Below are 18245 nucleotides of genomic sequence, written 5' to 3'. Positions count from 1 at the left end.
ACCCTATCGTTAATGTTACATCTCGCGCGAGAAGAAGCTTTTCTGAGCGACAACTTTCGCAGAACACCAGAACAAAATCTATTATCACACACGGACCCCAAGCGACAAGGAAAACTAACAGCATGATGAAAACTGTCGTGGATACTCTGCGCTCTCGAGCTACCGTTTTTTTGACGTGGGTGACTTTTTTTCGATCAGTATAACTTTTCACATTAATCATTTTTTTTTTCAGTGCGCGCAGCAGCCCATAGTAAGAGATGAGCATTAGTGTTGCTGGTAATAGAACTCCCAAGCCGTAGAGGTAGATTTGAAAGCTTGCGCTGCGCCATCCGATAAGGGGCAAGATGGAAAAATGGATGGAGAACAACCAGATAACTAATAACGCCAAACGAATGCGATTCGGCGACGCCAGCGATCGGTATTGAAACGGTCGACAAACGGCGAGAAACCTATCTGCCATCAGGGCAGAGATGTTCGCAATAGAGCAAACACACGAGAGAACGGCGAAGATGAAATAGCTAAAGAGAACACCATGGTTATTAGTCCAATAACTCGCCGCGTTTATAGGTTCCACAGTGATCCCAACGAGGATATCCGCCACAGCCAAGCTGATCACAAAATAGGAGTTAGACACTCGACGAAGTTTCTTACCTGGGTCTAAGATATACACAATAAAAACCAACACGTTTCCGACAACAGTGTAAAATCCAAAAATGAGAAAGACGATCGCTAACGCCTCATTGGGAGTCAGGAGATATCCCTCGTAATACATGAACATCATCAGCCCGGCGAAAGACTTGAGACATCAATCCAAGCTCCTCAACCGACAGCCGCTCGAAAGCCAATGTTTAATCGTTTTGTTGTAAATTAAACTCCACGATGAAAATAACTCCGTTTGGAGTCTGTAGTTCACGGTATGACGGGGCTTTAAGTTAATTATCCACCAAAACAGTTTCTTTATCACGCCTTTGTTCACAAACCGATAGGATCTTCACAGGAAGTTGACTCTCTCACAAACCGTAAGTGAATCTCCCGAAGTGATGTGTAAGTCATTCACATAACTCTCTTGTTTTGTGAAAAACAATTAGGAAGCGTTTGACAGAGTCATTATATTTGTGATGTATTTGGACAGGTGTCATGTCGGAAAGTCCACTCCACTCTCAACTCGTTAACTCTCAAGATCAGATGCACGATTCCTAAGTTTGACTTCCATTTATATCCCTGTAAATTAGTGCAGAGAATTCGGTCGTACATCAATAAAGATAAAACCCTCTAGCTGGTAAGTTTTTCTATTCTTATCATCTGATTAACGGATAATGCACTGATATGGAGAAGTTGTATGTTGATCTCGTCTAAAAGTGTTCGGTCGAGGTGATAACATGCCTCAAAAGACGTAGCGTCGTAACCCAAAATATTTCGACCTGATGACTTGATTGAAGACTCTATGAAATAGGTGTTGGATCAGATCTCATTCAGACATCTCCGATCACTTGAACCAAGAGAGAAACGCTTGATAAGAATATTTTAAAAAATCGAGAAAGTGTTTCGAAAATATGAAGTTTCGCTTTGTTTGCATTTGATTAAAAACCTTCCTTTTTTTTTTCGGAAAAGTATAGCAAAAAAAAACCATCCTTTCTAATGATTCAAGATTAAAGGACTCCCGATAAACTGAAGCCAAAGGCAAGGTGTTAAAACACAGTGATTTTAATTACCATAAACGACCCAAAAACACTACAAAAGGTATATATTACGATTTTAAAACAGACTTACTCAAAAAAAATATACCTGAAGAAGGATACCGTGGTCGGAAAAATTCTTTTTTTGAGAGAGGGATGCAAGGCAAAAATTGAATGAATTTTCATGTTTTTCCCAAGTTCAGAGCAAGAGTAAGAGCGCCCATTAATTTTTTCGCAATTTTTTTTTCAAATGGTCTTGTGTTTGGACTGCCGAGACAAACAAAAACGCACGACAACAAAAGCGTTCTCCCCGTTGCCTGATAAAACGACATGTTTAAATTAATGTAATATGTTAATGTCAAGCTTCCAAACCTGACGATTTTGTCAGCCAGAACAGAGGAGTCAATCAAAGCCTTACTAGTTTTAATCGATTTCTATGCAAAGAAAAACATGCTAAATTCACAGCTCTTGTTTTGCTGAGACACTTGTAAATGCATAATTATGGAAAATGGACTTAAAAGCGAGAAATGGTGTGTTAGAGTTTACTCTGAATGTGAAATTAATCTTTCATCTTGAAAAGAAAACAACAAAATGTACGCTACATAATTAAAGAAATTAAGTGCTTCAAGTCTTTCTACATAAAACTTCACCAGTTAAAAAAAAAGCAACATCAACTTGGTAGAGCAGAAAAAATTTATGATGTGCTGTTGGAATGGTAACAACAAGTTCATTTGCAGAATTGAAATCGAATGTGGAGAATACCTTATGTTAATGTGATTAATATCAGCGACAGACAGAAGGTAAACTACATCAGTTGAAGCCATATGTCAATTATTTGGTGTATTTAAAAACAGAGCACAAGGCTTTCCAATGCAGCGTTTTTCTGTTTTACACTGTTTCTGCTGATTAAAAAACCGTGGACATCTGCACTGCCATTCCACGCTTTCAAGGGCCAATATTTTGCATTTTCTTCCACGTACCGAGTTGTCTCGCGTAAACACTAAGAATTGAGCGTCATATTCTAAGTTTATTTACTAAGGAATACAGGACAAATGAATTTAAGGTTACTTCCCACCTAAGAGGCCGAAAAATTGTTTTTCTTCTATTTGACTAAACTGAATTCAAACATCTTAGCTGACGTATGTTCAAATATAAGTTATTAAATCCGGAAGGTATCATAATCTCGTATCTTGGCGAATCCCTTGGGGAAATCTTCGCAGCAACCGCTCATCTTGGGGCTCGTTTTTCATGTTATTTGCACATTTTGTTTACATCGCCCATTTGATGGGAAAGCTCTTTACCTATAGGAAAATCGGCTTTGCTTATGGATAAATCAAAAGCAGAAGAAATTCCTTGGTGAAAAAATTGGGGGGAAAAAAGCAGGCCTAATGAAAAGAAAAAGAGTACCATTCTGTTAAAAAAGGAAAAAAATCCTTGGTGAAAGCGACTGGTACTGGCGGAGCTCCAAGCTGGCGTCCAGATTCCGAACAAAGAAGTCGCCGTCAAACCAAAATTTGTGATACATAATGTTAAAAACGAGGTTTCCTTTTATTTATGCAAGTACCAGCCTTGATACAAAATAATTAGCGATCGCCTCAAATCGTAATTTTGAAAGCTGTATGTCAATTCTTTGTCTTACTTCTCGGCACATTTTCCGGTTTTTTCATGTTTGCCTCCAGTTTTTCCTTTGCCTTTGGCAACTTTGCCCATTATTGTGTTGTCTTCTTAAACGTGATCCATCGTCAGTGACGCCAGGAGGTCCCGTTGTCCTATTGGTTTGCCGTTTCAGGAGGCAAGATCATTAATCTCCCGGCGAGGCGCGAGTTGTTTACGAACGTATAGTAGCTAAAATCTCGCATTTGATTTTGGGAGGAACACAACCACTTTAGGCAAATTTATAGGGTATTTAGATTTCACCGATTTCAGTCAAATTTCGCCGAAATATTCCAGGAATAATGGCTAACGAAAACGTGTCGGAAAAATTTTGATATTTGAAATATTGGTCCCGTGGCATCTATTTGCTCTACACGCCTCGCATATTTTTAGCTACTCCAACTTAGATGCCGATATCAGGACAACCAATCAGAATATCGAAAAGGCTTGGCACATGGTAGTTGATGGATGCCTTGTGAATAAGAGTGTGCAGCCATTTTGCTCGTGCTGTGGCATCCGATACCCGATAAATAAAATAGAAGAGCCCTCAGTTGTTTCACACCTTACCGGCTCCTGACACTTCCTGACAGAAAAACCCGCTTAAATTGTATTTTCATCGTAAACTGCAGTTATTGAGCTTTCCTCCGACGTATAGTTTGCTAGGACACCCTTGAAGGTGCGAAATAACCTTGATTCTGGAGAGGTTCAGATCAGAAAGTAAGAAAGTTATTTTCATCGTAGGATATCCGATTTTATTTTTAACTGAAACCATATCAAAAGCAAAATGAATTTCAATGAACTTCAATGATAACACACGATAACACGTTATCATGACACACATATTTTCAATTCACCGTAAGTTTTAGGCCACGTCTAGTCCAGATCGTAGTTGAGTTCCAGATGTATTATTTTTGGGTGATGCCCTCTTCTCGATTACTTCCATAATTTTGCGCACGGAAATGGATGGAAAGTGGAGAGAAGAAGTCTTTTTCACTTCTTTTTGTCGAAGAGGAACAATAGTTAACCCTTTAAACCCATAGAATGACCAGCATCTAATTTCTCCCTACAATTCAGCCCTGAATCAGACATTCAGGTCATGAGAATGAAGAAAATGATGCCCAACAAAACAAGCGTGTGATCAGTAAACAAATTCTCCTAGTCAACACCTTAAGAAATGTATAAAGACCAGTATGGAGAATCCAAAAGGTTTTAACGGCCAAATTTACTGAAAATTGCACCCAGCGGGATTTTGTGGTTGCGAAAGAATAGTCTATAGCAAATCTCCAACAACTACAATCTTGCGCCAACTTCATGCAATATGCAATTCCCTGAGGCTGCTTCAATAGATTTTCGGAATTCTTCCTTAGAGCGATGACTTAAAAATTTCAATCGAGTCCTTTCGTATCGTTTCTTTACTTAAAGAGATTTGTCTAACTGAAATTGCAACTAACTGGTTGACTTTAAGTTATTGATAATGTTCTTCATGCAAACAAGTAAAATTAGCGCTCAAGTAGTGAAAAGTCCATAATCCTTCGGAAGCACTACACACAGGCGGCGAATATTACTGCACCATGAGGAGAACATTAAAAAGTAGCCTGCAGAAACTTCAGTGATTACCGCGAACGTCAAACAACTGATCATTCAATTGACACACACAGCACAGACAACAACAGCTTTTATATTTCAAAATGTCTTTATTTGATCAAAGAAACTTTTCGACTCAAACACGAAATTTCACGGTTAATATTCGGTCCCCTTAAGAACTTTATCGCAGATACAAAATAAGACTGAGAAAATCACCGAGCTCGTTGTCGTCGGCAAAGAGGACGACACTTGATGACGAGAAACCCACCCAAAAAAAAAAATAAAAACAAAAAGATCGAAAACGTGTTTACAACTGCAACAAAGAGTTCACCAAAATTCATAAATTCTTCGTCGCGTAATTTGCTCCTCAGTAGGCATCAATTAGGACAAGAGTGCCTCAGAACTGTTCATAATCAGATATACCTATATTGAACCCATGGAACCCCATGAAATAATATGTATATATAAATTAACTATGTAAATCAAAACGTTATGAGTGAAAAAACAAGGCGAGACCCTCAAGGCTGATTTTTCTCCTAGTTAAGACCTCTGCTCTTTTTCCACAACTTCCACAGGGAGGATCTTCCTTGCTTCAAGATCTGCTTCATTTTGCGTTTTTTGCGCTCGGACAGGAGGCGCGAGAAAAAACGGGGCTCTTCTTCTTTTTTTCCGACACCGCCATCGGCGGCATTGCTTTCGCTGAACTCGCCGGTGATCGGAGCTTCGCTTGGCTCACCGGTGAACGGAATTTCTGTCGGCTCAGGCTCCTCGGGTTGCAGTTGTCGTACTTTTACATTCAGAATTTCTGCCAGAGACCTAAGGAGAAAACAAAAAAGATCTGGTTACAGTATGTTGTTGCCATGTTTAGTTATTTAACAGCGAGTACCAAGGTGGGTCATGAAACCCCATCCGAGGGTTTAAAATATAAATCACACTTTATTTGTGTTTATTTTTGAATACCAAAGTTCCATGAAAACGTACCCTTCTCATATCCCCTATATACTGTTTGCAAAATGACCGAATACTTCAGTTATCTCTCTTACTTTATGACATCCTTGACAGTCGTTTTTATGTCTTTCAATTGTTTCCAAGGTTTCTCGGGAAGGCTGGAGACCAGTCTCTCTTCAAGATCAGTAATTTCCGATTTGGCTTGTTCGAGTTGTTCAGTGGTCATTTGAGTGAACTTCACCCATTGCTGTAAAGAAAAATTCTCCGTAATTACACACTTATGTAACTCCGGGACATATTTATTTATACATATCTTTCTCATGAGACATGCACCAGACCTTGGACCAATGCAGCCTTATGCAAAACTGACAACAAATTATCGCTTTTCCGGTGCTTTATACATTCTGCATACTGGTATCTATACATTTCGAAAGGTGTCGAAAAGGAGAATCTGTTTGACAATCAAGAACTATTTACATTGGCGATCATTTCCTACATTCTCAAGACCTTCACATTTGATTCAAGGGTAACACGATGGGGAGAAATAAGAGGTCAAAAATCTCATGGATTAAAGGTTTCATGCAGTATGGTCGTTTCTATATTGAGTTTTTCAGGCTCCTCGTGATATTTTTCATTTCTAATTGTTCTTTGTGATCTCTTTGGTGTTGGTTCTATAGCTTAGGTATTCCATCCAAACGGGTGCTTTTGCACTAGAACTTTTTTTTAGTAAATGTCTAAGAAGCAAATCTTATACCCGAAAGAAGAGTTAAAACAACTTTAATATAGAAACAACAAAGGGTTACACTGACCTCCTCTGCCTTTTCACGCAATTTGTCTTTGTTCTCCCTCCAGATTTTCCTGAATTTTTCTTGGCCCTCGCCAGCTTGCTTGTTTATCTCGCCCCAGTATTCTTTCATTTCTTGTTTCTTCTGACGGAAGGCTTGCAGCAGCTGCTCTTTGTTTGTGCCAGCGTTCTGTTTCATTTCATTCCAGATTTTCTTTTTCATATCTCTCAACTTCTCCATGGCTTGTTCTCCATTCTCAAATAATTTTTTCTGGTTCTCGACCACCATTTCCTCTACGTTTCCTTTCATTTCCTCGGCACGTTGGCTTGCCTGTTCTCTCAGTTCTCTTAACTTCTCCATGGCTTGTTCTCCATTCTCAAACAACTTTTTCTTATTTTCCTCCACCATTTCCTCCACGTTTCCTCTCATTTCCTCGGCCTGTTGGCTTGCCTGTTCTTTTAGTTCTCTCAACTTCTCCATGGCTTGTTCTCCATTCTCGAGAAATTTTTTCTTATTTTCCTCCACCATTTCTTCCACGTTTCCCTTCATTTCCTCGGCACGTTGGCTTGCCTGTTCTTTCAGTTCTTCGAACTTCTCCTTGGCTTGTTCTCCTGTTTCTTGCAGTGTTTGTTTCATCTCCTCAGCACGGTTGGTGGCCTGTTCTCCAAGTTCTCTCAGCTTCGCAACAGCTTGTTCTCCTGTTTCCTGGAGAGATTTCTTCTTCTCTTCCAAAGTTTCTTCAACGCTTCCTTTTAGTTTCTGGGCACGTTGGGCTACCTGATCTTTCAGTTCCCTCAACTTCTCTGCCGCTTCCATTCCAGATCCTTCCACAGTTTCTTGCACTTCCCCAGCGCGCCTGCTGATCTCTTCTTTCATCTGCCTCAACTTTTCCACCGCTTGTTCTCCCGATTCTAGCAATGAGTTCTTTTTCTCTTCAGTGCGTCTACCAACCTCCTGAAAAACTTCCTGTCCAATTTCTTTGGCTTTTTCAAAAGCTTCGCCATACTCGAAAGAGGGGAGCGAGAATCCGAAAACTTTCGGAGATAAAATATAAAATGCGACGATAAGTATCACCACAGTTATAAGAAACCGACGTTAAGTTTAACAATTCTTAATACAGGAGCATAGATAACCTAAAGCGAGGGACAAGCAGAGAGCAACGCGCGTGTGTCTCGCGCGAAAAATGACAGATACATGTCTAATCAAGTGCTATGAAAGAATTTGACGCTGGCAAAACGTTTCCATGCAAGCGCATGTTGGTCTGCCCACGCGCCATATCTTTTTTATCTTATAGCGGTCAAAAAAGTCATGCGAGGAAAAATAAAATGAGCGAGGCTGCACAAGGTCTGTGATGCAGCAGTAACTATATGTTGAAAATAGTCATTCGACCAAAAGAGTTCTTCTTACAGCATGACAGTAATAAATTACAGGTTCAAGAACGCGTTAATAATATTTTTTGACTCATGCAGATCGGAATCTATTTCGAATCTGTAGCCTACGAAATAATTAGAAGCTCTCTATTCAACTAAAAATTGATCGCGAAATATCTATTTTAAATGATCAATTAGGACGTAAAAGAAAGTAAACCAGGCTCTTTCTATACATGCAAAATTTTAGTTATTTTCCAAGAGTAAAGTTGCTTTACGAAGCATTGAAATTTTTGCCTGTGCAAGCTTGAACTTCGTCCCTCGTTCTCTGCGGGGGTTGGTCTTATCTAAGTCCGGACTTTGGCCATTCCGTCATTGCTTTCGGAGTAGTGACAGATTTTTCTTCTGCCCACGATTACGCGCAAATCCAGAAAAATTGTGAAATTTCTTGAAATATAAGTGACACTAGAAAGCTCTCGAGAGCTTTAGATTGCAATTTTTTGCTATTACGCACGAGACAAAGAGAGGAAGCATCGATGTGAAAACACAACAGCACGGAGTACGAAAACAGCCATATTTAAGCTTTTGAGCTGAGCTTTATTTCGTAACATAATCTCTAATATGCTGTATATCTTTCCTCTTTGATTGGCTCCAAAAAAAAACCCAAAAGAGACTTCCTAACGGCTGTTGAGTCGCTTTAATTTTTTGCAAACTAATCCTTTTCACATGCTTTGAGAAGGCGTATCATGTAACACAATTCAGAGAGATCTATGGCTAAAGTCCGAAAATCCTAACATAGAATGCAAACAATATTAGTTGTCATCAGAAGCTTATTATTGTCCAATAAAACGTAACCTAATCAGCAATATTTATCTAAGAGCTAAAGGATGTTAAAATCTTGGCTTTTAACCAAGAGTAACGTTTGGAAAAATCAAATTTCTGGCCAAGTTGTGGGAATTCTGTCTCCTTTGCTGCTTACGGTGCAAATTTTTTAGCTCAGTAGGCAAAAGCAATTCCATGCGCCTTTTGGGGTAATGAAGGCTAGGATTATTAACATTCTAACTGTTTTACGTAGTGCTATCGAGTTTCAAACTACACATAATGTAGCCAAGACCAATTTTTGAATGTGGTGATATTCTCAGTAGAATGACGTTGGCGATAACGAGGGAGGAGAAAAACAACACATCTCGTGAGGACCTGAGCTCCTCTTAGCGAATAACCGATTTTCAGCAATCGAACCCCATGATTGGACCGCGTTCAGGAATTTTTGATTGTCTTACTCGTGAGTGCCTAAACAAGGAATTGCGGTGATATGGGAAAGAAAGACTAAACATAGACTGTCAGGTCATAAGATCTCGTTCATAAACCCAAACAATAATTCTTAGAATATGAGCTCCTGAGAGATTATCTCCTAGCGTGCCATTTCCTGACATTTCGACGATAAATTCATGTGACATGATTTCAAGAAAAGAAAATACTAGTTTTCTCGGAATAATCTGGGAATATGTCTGAGTAAGCTTAAAAAGTCGATCAAATGTCTGAAGTGATTTCGACAAATTCCTTGTATCATTTTACAGCTTGAGTTTCCGATCCTCGTATGTCATTCGCACGACGACAAAGCGAAAGGTCATGTAACATTCCTCTGATGAAATCGTTCTAACAGCAGAGGAAATTGAGGGAAGCTATAACTGGAAAGGTTTACTAAACTTGAGATTTAGCGATTTCGTGGCAGCCGATAGCAATCACTGAATCAATATCGCAAACACTGAAATCCTCAATTGACATCGACAAATTACGAAACAATTGCAAGGTTAGAAGGTTCGAATTTTGCTTATTACAGATTCTTTCTACGCGCGAAAATTAAAAATACTCATTCAAAGAAAATATCCACTAGTGTAGAGTGTGAATTGTGTGAATTCTTTTAGCGACGCCCATGCCACATCCTACTTCGACGTTTGCAATGTTCACGTTGCGCATCTTAGGGAAATTTCGTCAGCACGTTTAAGAGCTTTTTGTATAGGAAAATGGGAAAAACATAAGCTTGTTCTAACAGTCCCGACTAATTTTCGGGACAAAATCGGCCGTTTTCTCCCTGAAGTGTAAGAAAACGGGTCTGACATTAAGATTCAATTGATGACGGTCAACGATTTCCCATGTAGTGTCAAGAGGGTGAGCAGCACAGCCTTACTTTTTTGCTCCTTGCGAAAGAAGAGGCAGACTAAAAGAATTACTTACTTTGTGGTGCAGCCACACAGACTAGAAGAACTGCTACGGCTATCTTCATCTTGAAATCGAGCTGTGAAAAGCCTCAGGCGTCTACTCTCAACGAAGGTAATAAACTAAACTGCAGTTGAGTGAGGAAAAACTGGACTTTAACCGTGTTCGACTGAAATACGAGAAGGCATTGAAAGATACGATTGCATTGGACATCCGAATGTTTATCGGAAACGCGTCACTAATTGACTGTGAGGTGTCATGTATCTTCACTTCAGATCAGTCTGGGGGAGACAGCGATTCTTAATTAAGTGGAGCAAACGGCGCGCTTAGAGTGATGAACGGAACAAATAAAGAGGTTGCAATAGCTAAAAAGCGTTCAAATGTCTTTCAGGTTCTCCTAAGCAAACGAAACTGAGTGCTTTGTCATGTGCAGCCATGCAGGGGGGAGTGTCTCAAGGGGCATGTCACCCCCCTCTTTCTTGAAAAAACGTGATCATTTCTTGTTACGAGGTAAAAAGGCATTCGAGGAGGACACCTACCGAGCGAAACACTCTACCTCAGCCTCGGAGGCTAAAACTGTGTTCAGTGTTTTTAAAATGTGAGAACGGTTCAGATAAGTCTCTGTTTGAGCTTTCTTGAGGAATCTTATTTACTCTGCTTCAGTTAGAATACTGTAATTTCTGCATAAAGTCCAGGATATTCTCACATCATTACAAAACCCCCTGAGAGTTATCACTGGGCGAATATGGTTAATTCAGTACTTTTGATCTACGTGCCACTAACTACTAAGAGTCTAATTGACGGATACGGATGACACTCAACGCTTTGGGCCCGAGAAGGTGATAGACTCGAAAATTAAACTTATGACTAGGTTATTGTTGTAGTGCTCAGTCATTTCCTCTGAAATAGAATCTGTTTTTGTCCACGTTCGCCTTCAGGTTCTTTGCCTTTGCCTTTGCCTTTGCCTTTTCAATTCGAAATGTAATTTGAAATGAAAACGGGTTACAAACTCGCCATATGTTTATTTGCTTACGTTTAAGATCACTCGCAGCAGAAGATCTTGTTTACACGAAAAAATTCCTGTTATTACGTCTACCCTACCAAGAGGCTCTCAACAGCTCTGCGGTTGTGCGGCACCTGGAACGAACCGGCGTGAAAAAAGTTAAGACCGATTCAAGAAAAAAAGTGAAAAAAAATGTTATTATGAACTTACTTAGCCCTACATACGCGCGAGCGCTATTTATCGCAAGCGAGCTCCCGCCACAAAGAAAACGTCGGCGTTTTCTAATGAGCGCGCGCCTTTAATTTCATGAGAGGACGGAAAAAATGATGATGCACATTTTAGAACCGAGAGTCTCTGCGGAAGCTGCGGTATTTCTCGGAATATTGACGGAGCGGAAGGAATACAAGAATAAACTCTAATGAAAGAGGGCATCAATTTTTTTGGGGTGAAAATGTGGTGCATATAGAAAAGATCCTAAGTGTCCGACGATGAGGCCGTCAAAAGAAATGAGTCCCTCGTGCTTTATGGCAATTATTGTTCAATGGCAGACAGAGTCTTTCCGTCTTTTGCGTGAGGTGCGCGGGAATCGCGTAGTGCCAGAAGGGTCTTCGCATGACACTTGCCTCACTCACACTCCGGATTCAACTGATCTGCTGAAAAAATTGGAACGGCTCCTTCGTAGGCTAGACAAAACAAGGCACTTCATATCGTTTCTTCTCCTAGTTCTTCGAGTCGAACAACCATCACAGAGAAAATATCCAACAACAAAAATCAACATGGGAAACTGGCAATTACATCATGCGCAACTTTGTTCCCGGACTTTGAACCCACGAGTAGATTAGTAGTAATCTTCGTTTTAAGACTTCCGTGTATCAGTTTTGTCGGCAAACATTTTATAACCGTCGGAATTTTAATCTGCAATCTGGGGTGCTATTTACTTCTACAACCGGCAAAGGAAAGAAAAATTGGGCGAACTGGAGCACAAGTTACGTAATACTTAACGCCGAGTAAATTCAGGCGACCACTTACGTGTAGGCCATCGATCGGTACTCATTTGTATTCATAGGCTGTACAGCGCTAAATACAAATAAATATTCATAGGGTATGTGCAGCGCTAAATACAAAAGCTGTTCTTGATCTGACACTGGAAACAGACTCTATAATTTCGCGGTGCAACTTATTGGCTAAGGTTTATACACTCTTAAATACCATGATCCGAAATTTTTTTTTTCCAATCATGTGCAACCTTAAAGATGTTACACACAGATGTATTTATTATCGAGTGATGGGCCCTGGTATCAAATATGGTCTGAGTTCCTTTATTACTGTTTGAAAAAGGTTCACGTTCTCAAGAGGCAAGTTATACAACTTCGCCTAAAGTTTCCGAGAATATCAAATCAGGCGTGTTTTTTTTTAAAATTGTTTTTCAAGTTCTTAAAGCGACAAGCAATGTAGACGGGCCCAGCGGATCACGCGCGGTGGTAGATATCTTTTGCGTGCTGAAAAGGGGAACAGTTAGGGGTTAAAAAAGCAGCGTATTAAGTTATCGTGTAAGGAATCTTCCTTCTGCACGAGAGACGTCTGCACGCGACAAACGCAAACAAACGATTGAGAGCAAATCTTGTTGACGTATGGCTGGCTGCCACTCCCAATCCTATGAATGACAGGGTCAAAAAAGGAGTACAAGACGTCACTATCCATATTTTTAACGGGCCTGTTAAACGTTAAGCAAACACAAGTCGCGCTAGCTTCCCAAAATGATGCTGACAAACTGGCCCAATGTCACATAGGGATTGCCAGTTGCATGACGGGGGACGGGGGGGGGAAATGCCTACGGAAAAGGGAATGCCGAGGGAAAAGGGCGAGAGAACAGCGAATCCGCGAGCACCTTAAAATTAACTGAACAGTCTACAGTTTTCATCGAGTTATGAGAAGGGGATGGAACTCAACGTTGATAGCTTGCGAGCGGGCCAGCATTGTTAGCTTTGCAGGACGAGCATTTCTCCGCCTGCGGGAAGATTTAAGACGAGTCGGGGAGAGGTTTCCAGGGAGTCTGACATTTTAAGAGTTAGATCCTTTTTAGACCTTTTGCTGATTTGCGTAGCTCAAGACCTTATAATTTACAGTAGGCGAGGAAAAGGTTCACTTCGAAGCGCTGATGACGAGGGCCTGCTTACAAGTTACAGAGTTGGGGGAGATGGAAGCTCGGATTCCTATCCCTCTCTGTCCATGGCACAGTTACGAGGTCGCCAATGGTCAAAAATGAGTGCGTTTTTAGCGACGATTCAATGTGACGTTTTGTCACCGATGAGTCCCTTGACTGGGGCGAAATAGCAAATGTCGAACTAGAAAAATACAAGGCATATTCAGGGGTGGATGCAGGAATTTTTTGATAGGGAAGGGGGGGTCTATGAAGTTTTTTTTCTTTTTTTTAATACTAAATGAGATGGGGAATATTTTCAGTCATATAAATTCCTGGGCAGCAGTAAAGCAGTAAAATGAGATCCTGTCGTTGCAAGAATTTTGGTCTCAGACAAGTAATAAAAAACATTTTCCAAGTGGTGGCCATATGAGAGGCCGGTGTTTTATTCCTCAATTACTTCACTCTTGATTCACAAACATTACATGGTAGAACGTCAAATTATACTGAATTTAAAGGTTGTTTTTTTTTTTGGACCTGTTATGTTGACAATAATGAGTAATGGACCTTTCTTATCAAGTTTTACCGATTTCACCTATATACACAATATGTTATCAGGAGTTAAACAGTCTTATAACTGTATCTACCTAAAAACCAAATATAAATATTTCTATCACTATCTCAAAACACATCTACATCTTTTCTAGGAAAACAAATAACTTAACTTTAACATTTCTCCATCTATTTCCCAACATATGTGTCACTAGCCAGACTAAAACAAAACAGGACCAAATTCTTGGTAAATAAAGTATAGAATGTTAACAAAACGTCATAACTTTTAACTAGTAGCATTAATAATAGTAAGACTTGGAATATATGTTCTCATAAGTTCGTCTTTTTAGTAGCTGAAACTAGTATACAACCCTTACACTCTCAAGAAAGATTGTAGAGGGTTAATATAACGAAAAAATTAAAAAGGAAAGCAGAAAAAACAATATGCTTTAATATAAAAGCTTGCATATTTGGTTTCCTCCATTAGCCCCAAAGGAAGGCATAATAAACAGAATACTGAAAGAGCTGTTCAGTACTTCTCCTTGCAAAAAAATAAAAAATAAACCCAACGAAAACAAAATAAAAATAGAAATAAATTAATGAGAACAATAATTGTCCAGATATAAACTGTGGAAGTGAAGGGTTGCATAAAACAAGTAACATCTTTAGTAAACAGATGCAAACATTACTATGAACTAATTAACATTAGGCAAAATAGCGAGGTACTAACTGCACACAAGTTCTAAGAGCTGATCATTATTTCTCATGAGATAAAATGATTTCAAACTGTTGAGGTCAGACTAAGCTATTATAGCAACCACAGTTACAAAATGTCAGGTAACACCGTCAGAAGGCCATTACTTTGCTAGGCAGCATGGCTGGTGTCAAAAGGGGAAGATGAGAGGGTTTTGTCTTCTTTCCATTAAATGATAGCATAGGTTTTCAATAATATTTTTAACCATAAGCGGCTTTGCAATAGGTGGTAATGTCCTGGATTAATAGACGTTCTTCCCCCAATTGGTATGATGACTATTGGTTAGTTTACCTGAAACACAAATCCTTTCACCGGCAGTCAGTTGGGCAGTCGTGCAATGCTTTATCCTTGTAAATAAGTCTTAGTGATACACACAAAGACATGGTAACAATGATGATAACGATGTTGTAAGGAATACATCATGCGACAGCTCCAACAACTGCTGTTAAAAGAACTGTTGCTTAAAGTGGCATTGTTGAAAATAAGTCAGAGGATACTCTGAAGAATATATTAAGTTACCTAAAAATTAAGATTGAATTCTATTTAAATCAAAGCAAAAAAATTCAAGTCCATGAAATTTCACTCTAGGGTTTGCTACAATTGCAAGATGATATGCTAGAGAAAGCAGAGACTGCCCTCTTCTATTTAAAAGAAAAATGTATCCATTTTGTATTATATTAAAAACACCCACACTGACAGAATAGGAAATGTGTTGTTTCCTGTATTTATGGTTATAGATATATCCTATATTTTTTCTAGTAACAATAGGAATGTAGGCAAGATCATGAGAGTAATTTTTTGAACTGTGATGCTAGTACAGAAAGTTGGCAAAATAAAGATGTGATCGCCATGCAGCAGTACTGATGGAAGAAACCAATTAGAGCCTAACTTGGAAGGCATTCTCTAAAAGCTATGAAACATTTCCAAACCTTTTATCTCATAAAAAGCTCAGTTTAGGACTTAAGCTTTCTACAGAATTGTTAGATAACACAATATATGTGGATTCCCTACACAAACCCCTCTGGAGGCTTCCTATGAACAATTTTCAGCCCCAAGGACTGTTCACAGCCTTTCCAGTGCTGCTGACCAGATTTACTTTGCAGGAACAATTTTTTCTATTTTTTATTTTAAGAGGACTAAAATTTCTGGTAGGAAGTAATTTTTGCAACTTTTTACTTCAGCAGAAGAACATTGGAAAGAAAGCTTAAAACATACACAAATTTTCTAACTTGTATAGCTCCTATAGATAGGAGCTAAATTGCTGATAATTTGTAGACAGATATTTTGAATATTTGGTATTTTCCTGAATTTTTTCTTAGGTCATTTGATTAAGCTATGTGATAACAGAATGCAATCAAGTTTGCTTCCCTTGTAGTCCGGTATTAACAAAAGAAAGAAAAGCTGTGAACAATCAAATGGACTAGAAGAAAATGTTACCTACAAAGTTATGGATTTTGAGAGAACCATTTTTTTTTTCAGTAAATGAGGAAACTTTGAGTCACACCTCAGCCTGCTCCTTAGAATACAGATATGGTATCAAGAAAAATTAATTTTGGTCGAACAAATCTAGAGTTTGCCTCAATCTGTTGTAAGTTTAACACTTGCTCTAAAAGTCTACAATCCCTGCAGAGCTAGTTTCAGATCTAAAAAACATTTAGGCTTTATTTGCCAACACTCCATAAGTTGATTGATATGTGACAAACAACAAGAAGTACTTAGGATGTTACATTACTGGGCCAGGTATGTTTTACACACCACCTAATACTGATTTATAATTTATTTCCATCTGCATGGTATCCATGCTACTAGCTAACGCATGCTATTGAACGCTAGTATGGTGTACTACAATCCTTAATATATAATGTATGCTTCTGCTCCATTTGGATTTATTGTCTCCAGACATATGAGAAAAAGGTACTGATTACCCTCAAAATAATAATTTACAGTAACTATAAAATTAATAAATTAACCTCACATTTCTATAACTCAGCATGATTTTTTCAAATATCTACAAAGTCTTCACATATTCTAATCTAGCGCAACTAAATTATTAGTGTCTCTACAGAGCAGTATCTAATTTAGTGTTTTAAACCTGGACAGTGACTAGGAGGTTGCATAGTGAGAATCTGCAAGCATTTAAAACCCAAATTTTTTTGAAAACTCATTCTTGACAGTGTAATGCTTTGGGCTGTGAAGCTATAAATAACTCCTTTGCAAGACTGGTTTTCTGAGTTTGTGCAGAAGTTCATCACTCATTGACCACTTGTGGTCAATTTGTCAGTTGGTTGGCTCGTCAGATGCCAGGAACAAGAATATATTCTAGGGCCATGGTGGTATCATTGATGATCTAGGCCCAGTTGTAAAGGGTGGATAACGTTATCCAACGGATAAATTGCTATCCAGTAGATAAGTAATAGCTAAACATATAGCATTATCTACTGGGTAGAGTTTTATCCAGTGGATAGTGCTATCCAATCTTCGAACAACTGGGGCCTGGACTATTAGAGGTGAGATTTACTGCATTTGTCATGTAAATAATTATGTAAATGCACCTGCCTCTCTTGCCACATTTGGCATCCTGCCCTATCAAATGTCAACACTAAATTTGAAACTGCTCCAAGTTTTACATTATAACTATTAATATTAGTATAAAAAAAATAGTTTTGAGTCATTCAGCGACATTACTATACACAATTTATCAGGACTAACAATTTGTAACAATTATACTGATGTACAAAATGATTAAAAACATCAGTTCATCATCTAAACGTGCTCTGTACACTAAATGAAGGAAAAGTGCAGAAATCTCATGATTTCAGTTATCTTGAACTTTGCCTATTTCCCCCAATGAGCACTCAAAACTAAAACCAAAATATTTTAGTATTCTCTACCAATTTTTTCAAAAGTATCTGGAGACTAAGCTTGTATTTCTGGGTACTACTGGTTCATGCAAATAAATCACATTTACCAGCTCTCAGGTATGTCTTAGCTGTTTTCCAACTGCCTGTTATAATTACTTTGCAAATGGTAGCTATAGTTATTCAGGGCTCCAAGCTGAACTTGTTTTGGCACAGGCATCCCAAGCGTGGGTCTCGAGAAAATGCAAAAGATTAATTCATGAAAGCCTCATGTGTTGTGTAATGTAGTATTAAGTTATGCAAGGAACTGTTGAGAATTTATACCTGTTATAAAAAATAGTATGGGGAGAGAAACAATTTACAATGCTGACTATTTTGAAGTATAAACATTTTACACAAAAGATTGAGAGAACTAACTTACTCCTTGTCTTTCCATTGTGGTTTCTGGTGTTCTTTGCTGTTTTCAACTTGCTTTGCCATCCCTGTTATTTGTCTTATAACAAGAATTCTCAACAGTTCCTTACATAACTTAGCTGTGTGATGCTTTCATGAATTGACTATTTTCCTTTTTCTAGAGACAAGAGCTTGGGACACTTGTGGTTTTGGAAGTGGCTATTTGGTGAATTTAAATCCTAGATTGATCACCAAAAGTAAGCAGTTAATCAACAAAAATGGGAAAAAAGCCAGAAAAATTATTGCATATCTCAA

General features: G+C 38.7%; 2 protein-coding genes and 1 long non-coding RNA gene across 3 annotated transcripts in view; all 3 read right to left on the bottom strand.

Annotated features, from left to right (window-relative positions):
• The window catches only part of LOC113677174 (histamine H2 receptor-like), a 6011-nt gene extending 1160 nt beyond the window's left edge, over positions 1-4851 (bottom strand). Inside the window, exon 1 of the mRNA XM_089190743.1 lies at positions 1-4851. This exon is cut by the window's left edge and continues 203 nt beyond it. Coding sequence (XP_089046869.1) covers positions 1-781 — 781 coding nt within the window. The 5' untranslated portion in view covers positions 782-4851.
• Positions 4852-5003: 152 nt separating this feature from the next.
• LOC113677177 (uncharacterized) lies at positions 5004-10359 on the bottom strand. Its single transcript, XM_027193939.2, has 4 exons — positions 10249-10359; positions 6671-7680; positions 5957-6108; positions 5004-5729 (listed from the first exon to the last, which is right to left on the bottom strand). The coding sequence occupies exons 1-4, from the start codon at positions 10295-10297 to the stop codon at positions 5450-5452; spliced, it is 1491 nt and encodes a 496-aa protein (XP_027049740.2). The 5' UTR covers positions 10298-10359; the 3' UTR covers positions 5004-5449.
• An 875-nt stretch (positions 10360-11234) lies between these two features.
• LOC149036266 (uncharacterized) lies at positions 11235-12028 on the bottom strand. Its single transcript, XR_016182040.1, has 2 exons — positions 11857-12028; positions 11235-11367 (listed from the first exon to the last, which is right to left on the bottom strand). It is a non-coding gene; the product is annotated as an uncharacterized LOC149036266 (long non-coding RNA).
• Between the last annotated feature and the right edge of the window lie 6217 nt (positions 12029-18245).

Source organism: Pocillopora damicornis, chromosome 12 (assembly GCF_964200805.1).
Source record: "Pocillopora damicornis chromosome 12, jaPocDami1.2, whole genome shotgun sequence".
Lineage (NCBI taxonomy): Eukaryota > Metazoa > Cnidaria > Anthozoa > Scleractinia > Pocilloporidae > Pocillopora > Pocillopora damicornis.
This window is presented reverse-complemented; position numbering and strand designations above follow the sequence as displayed.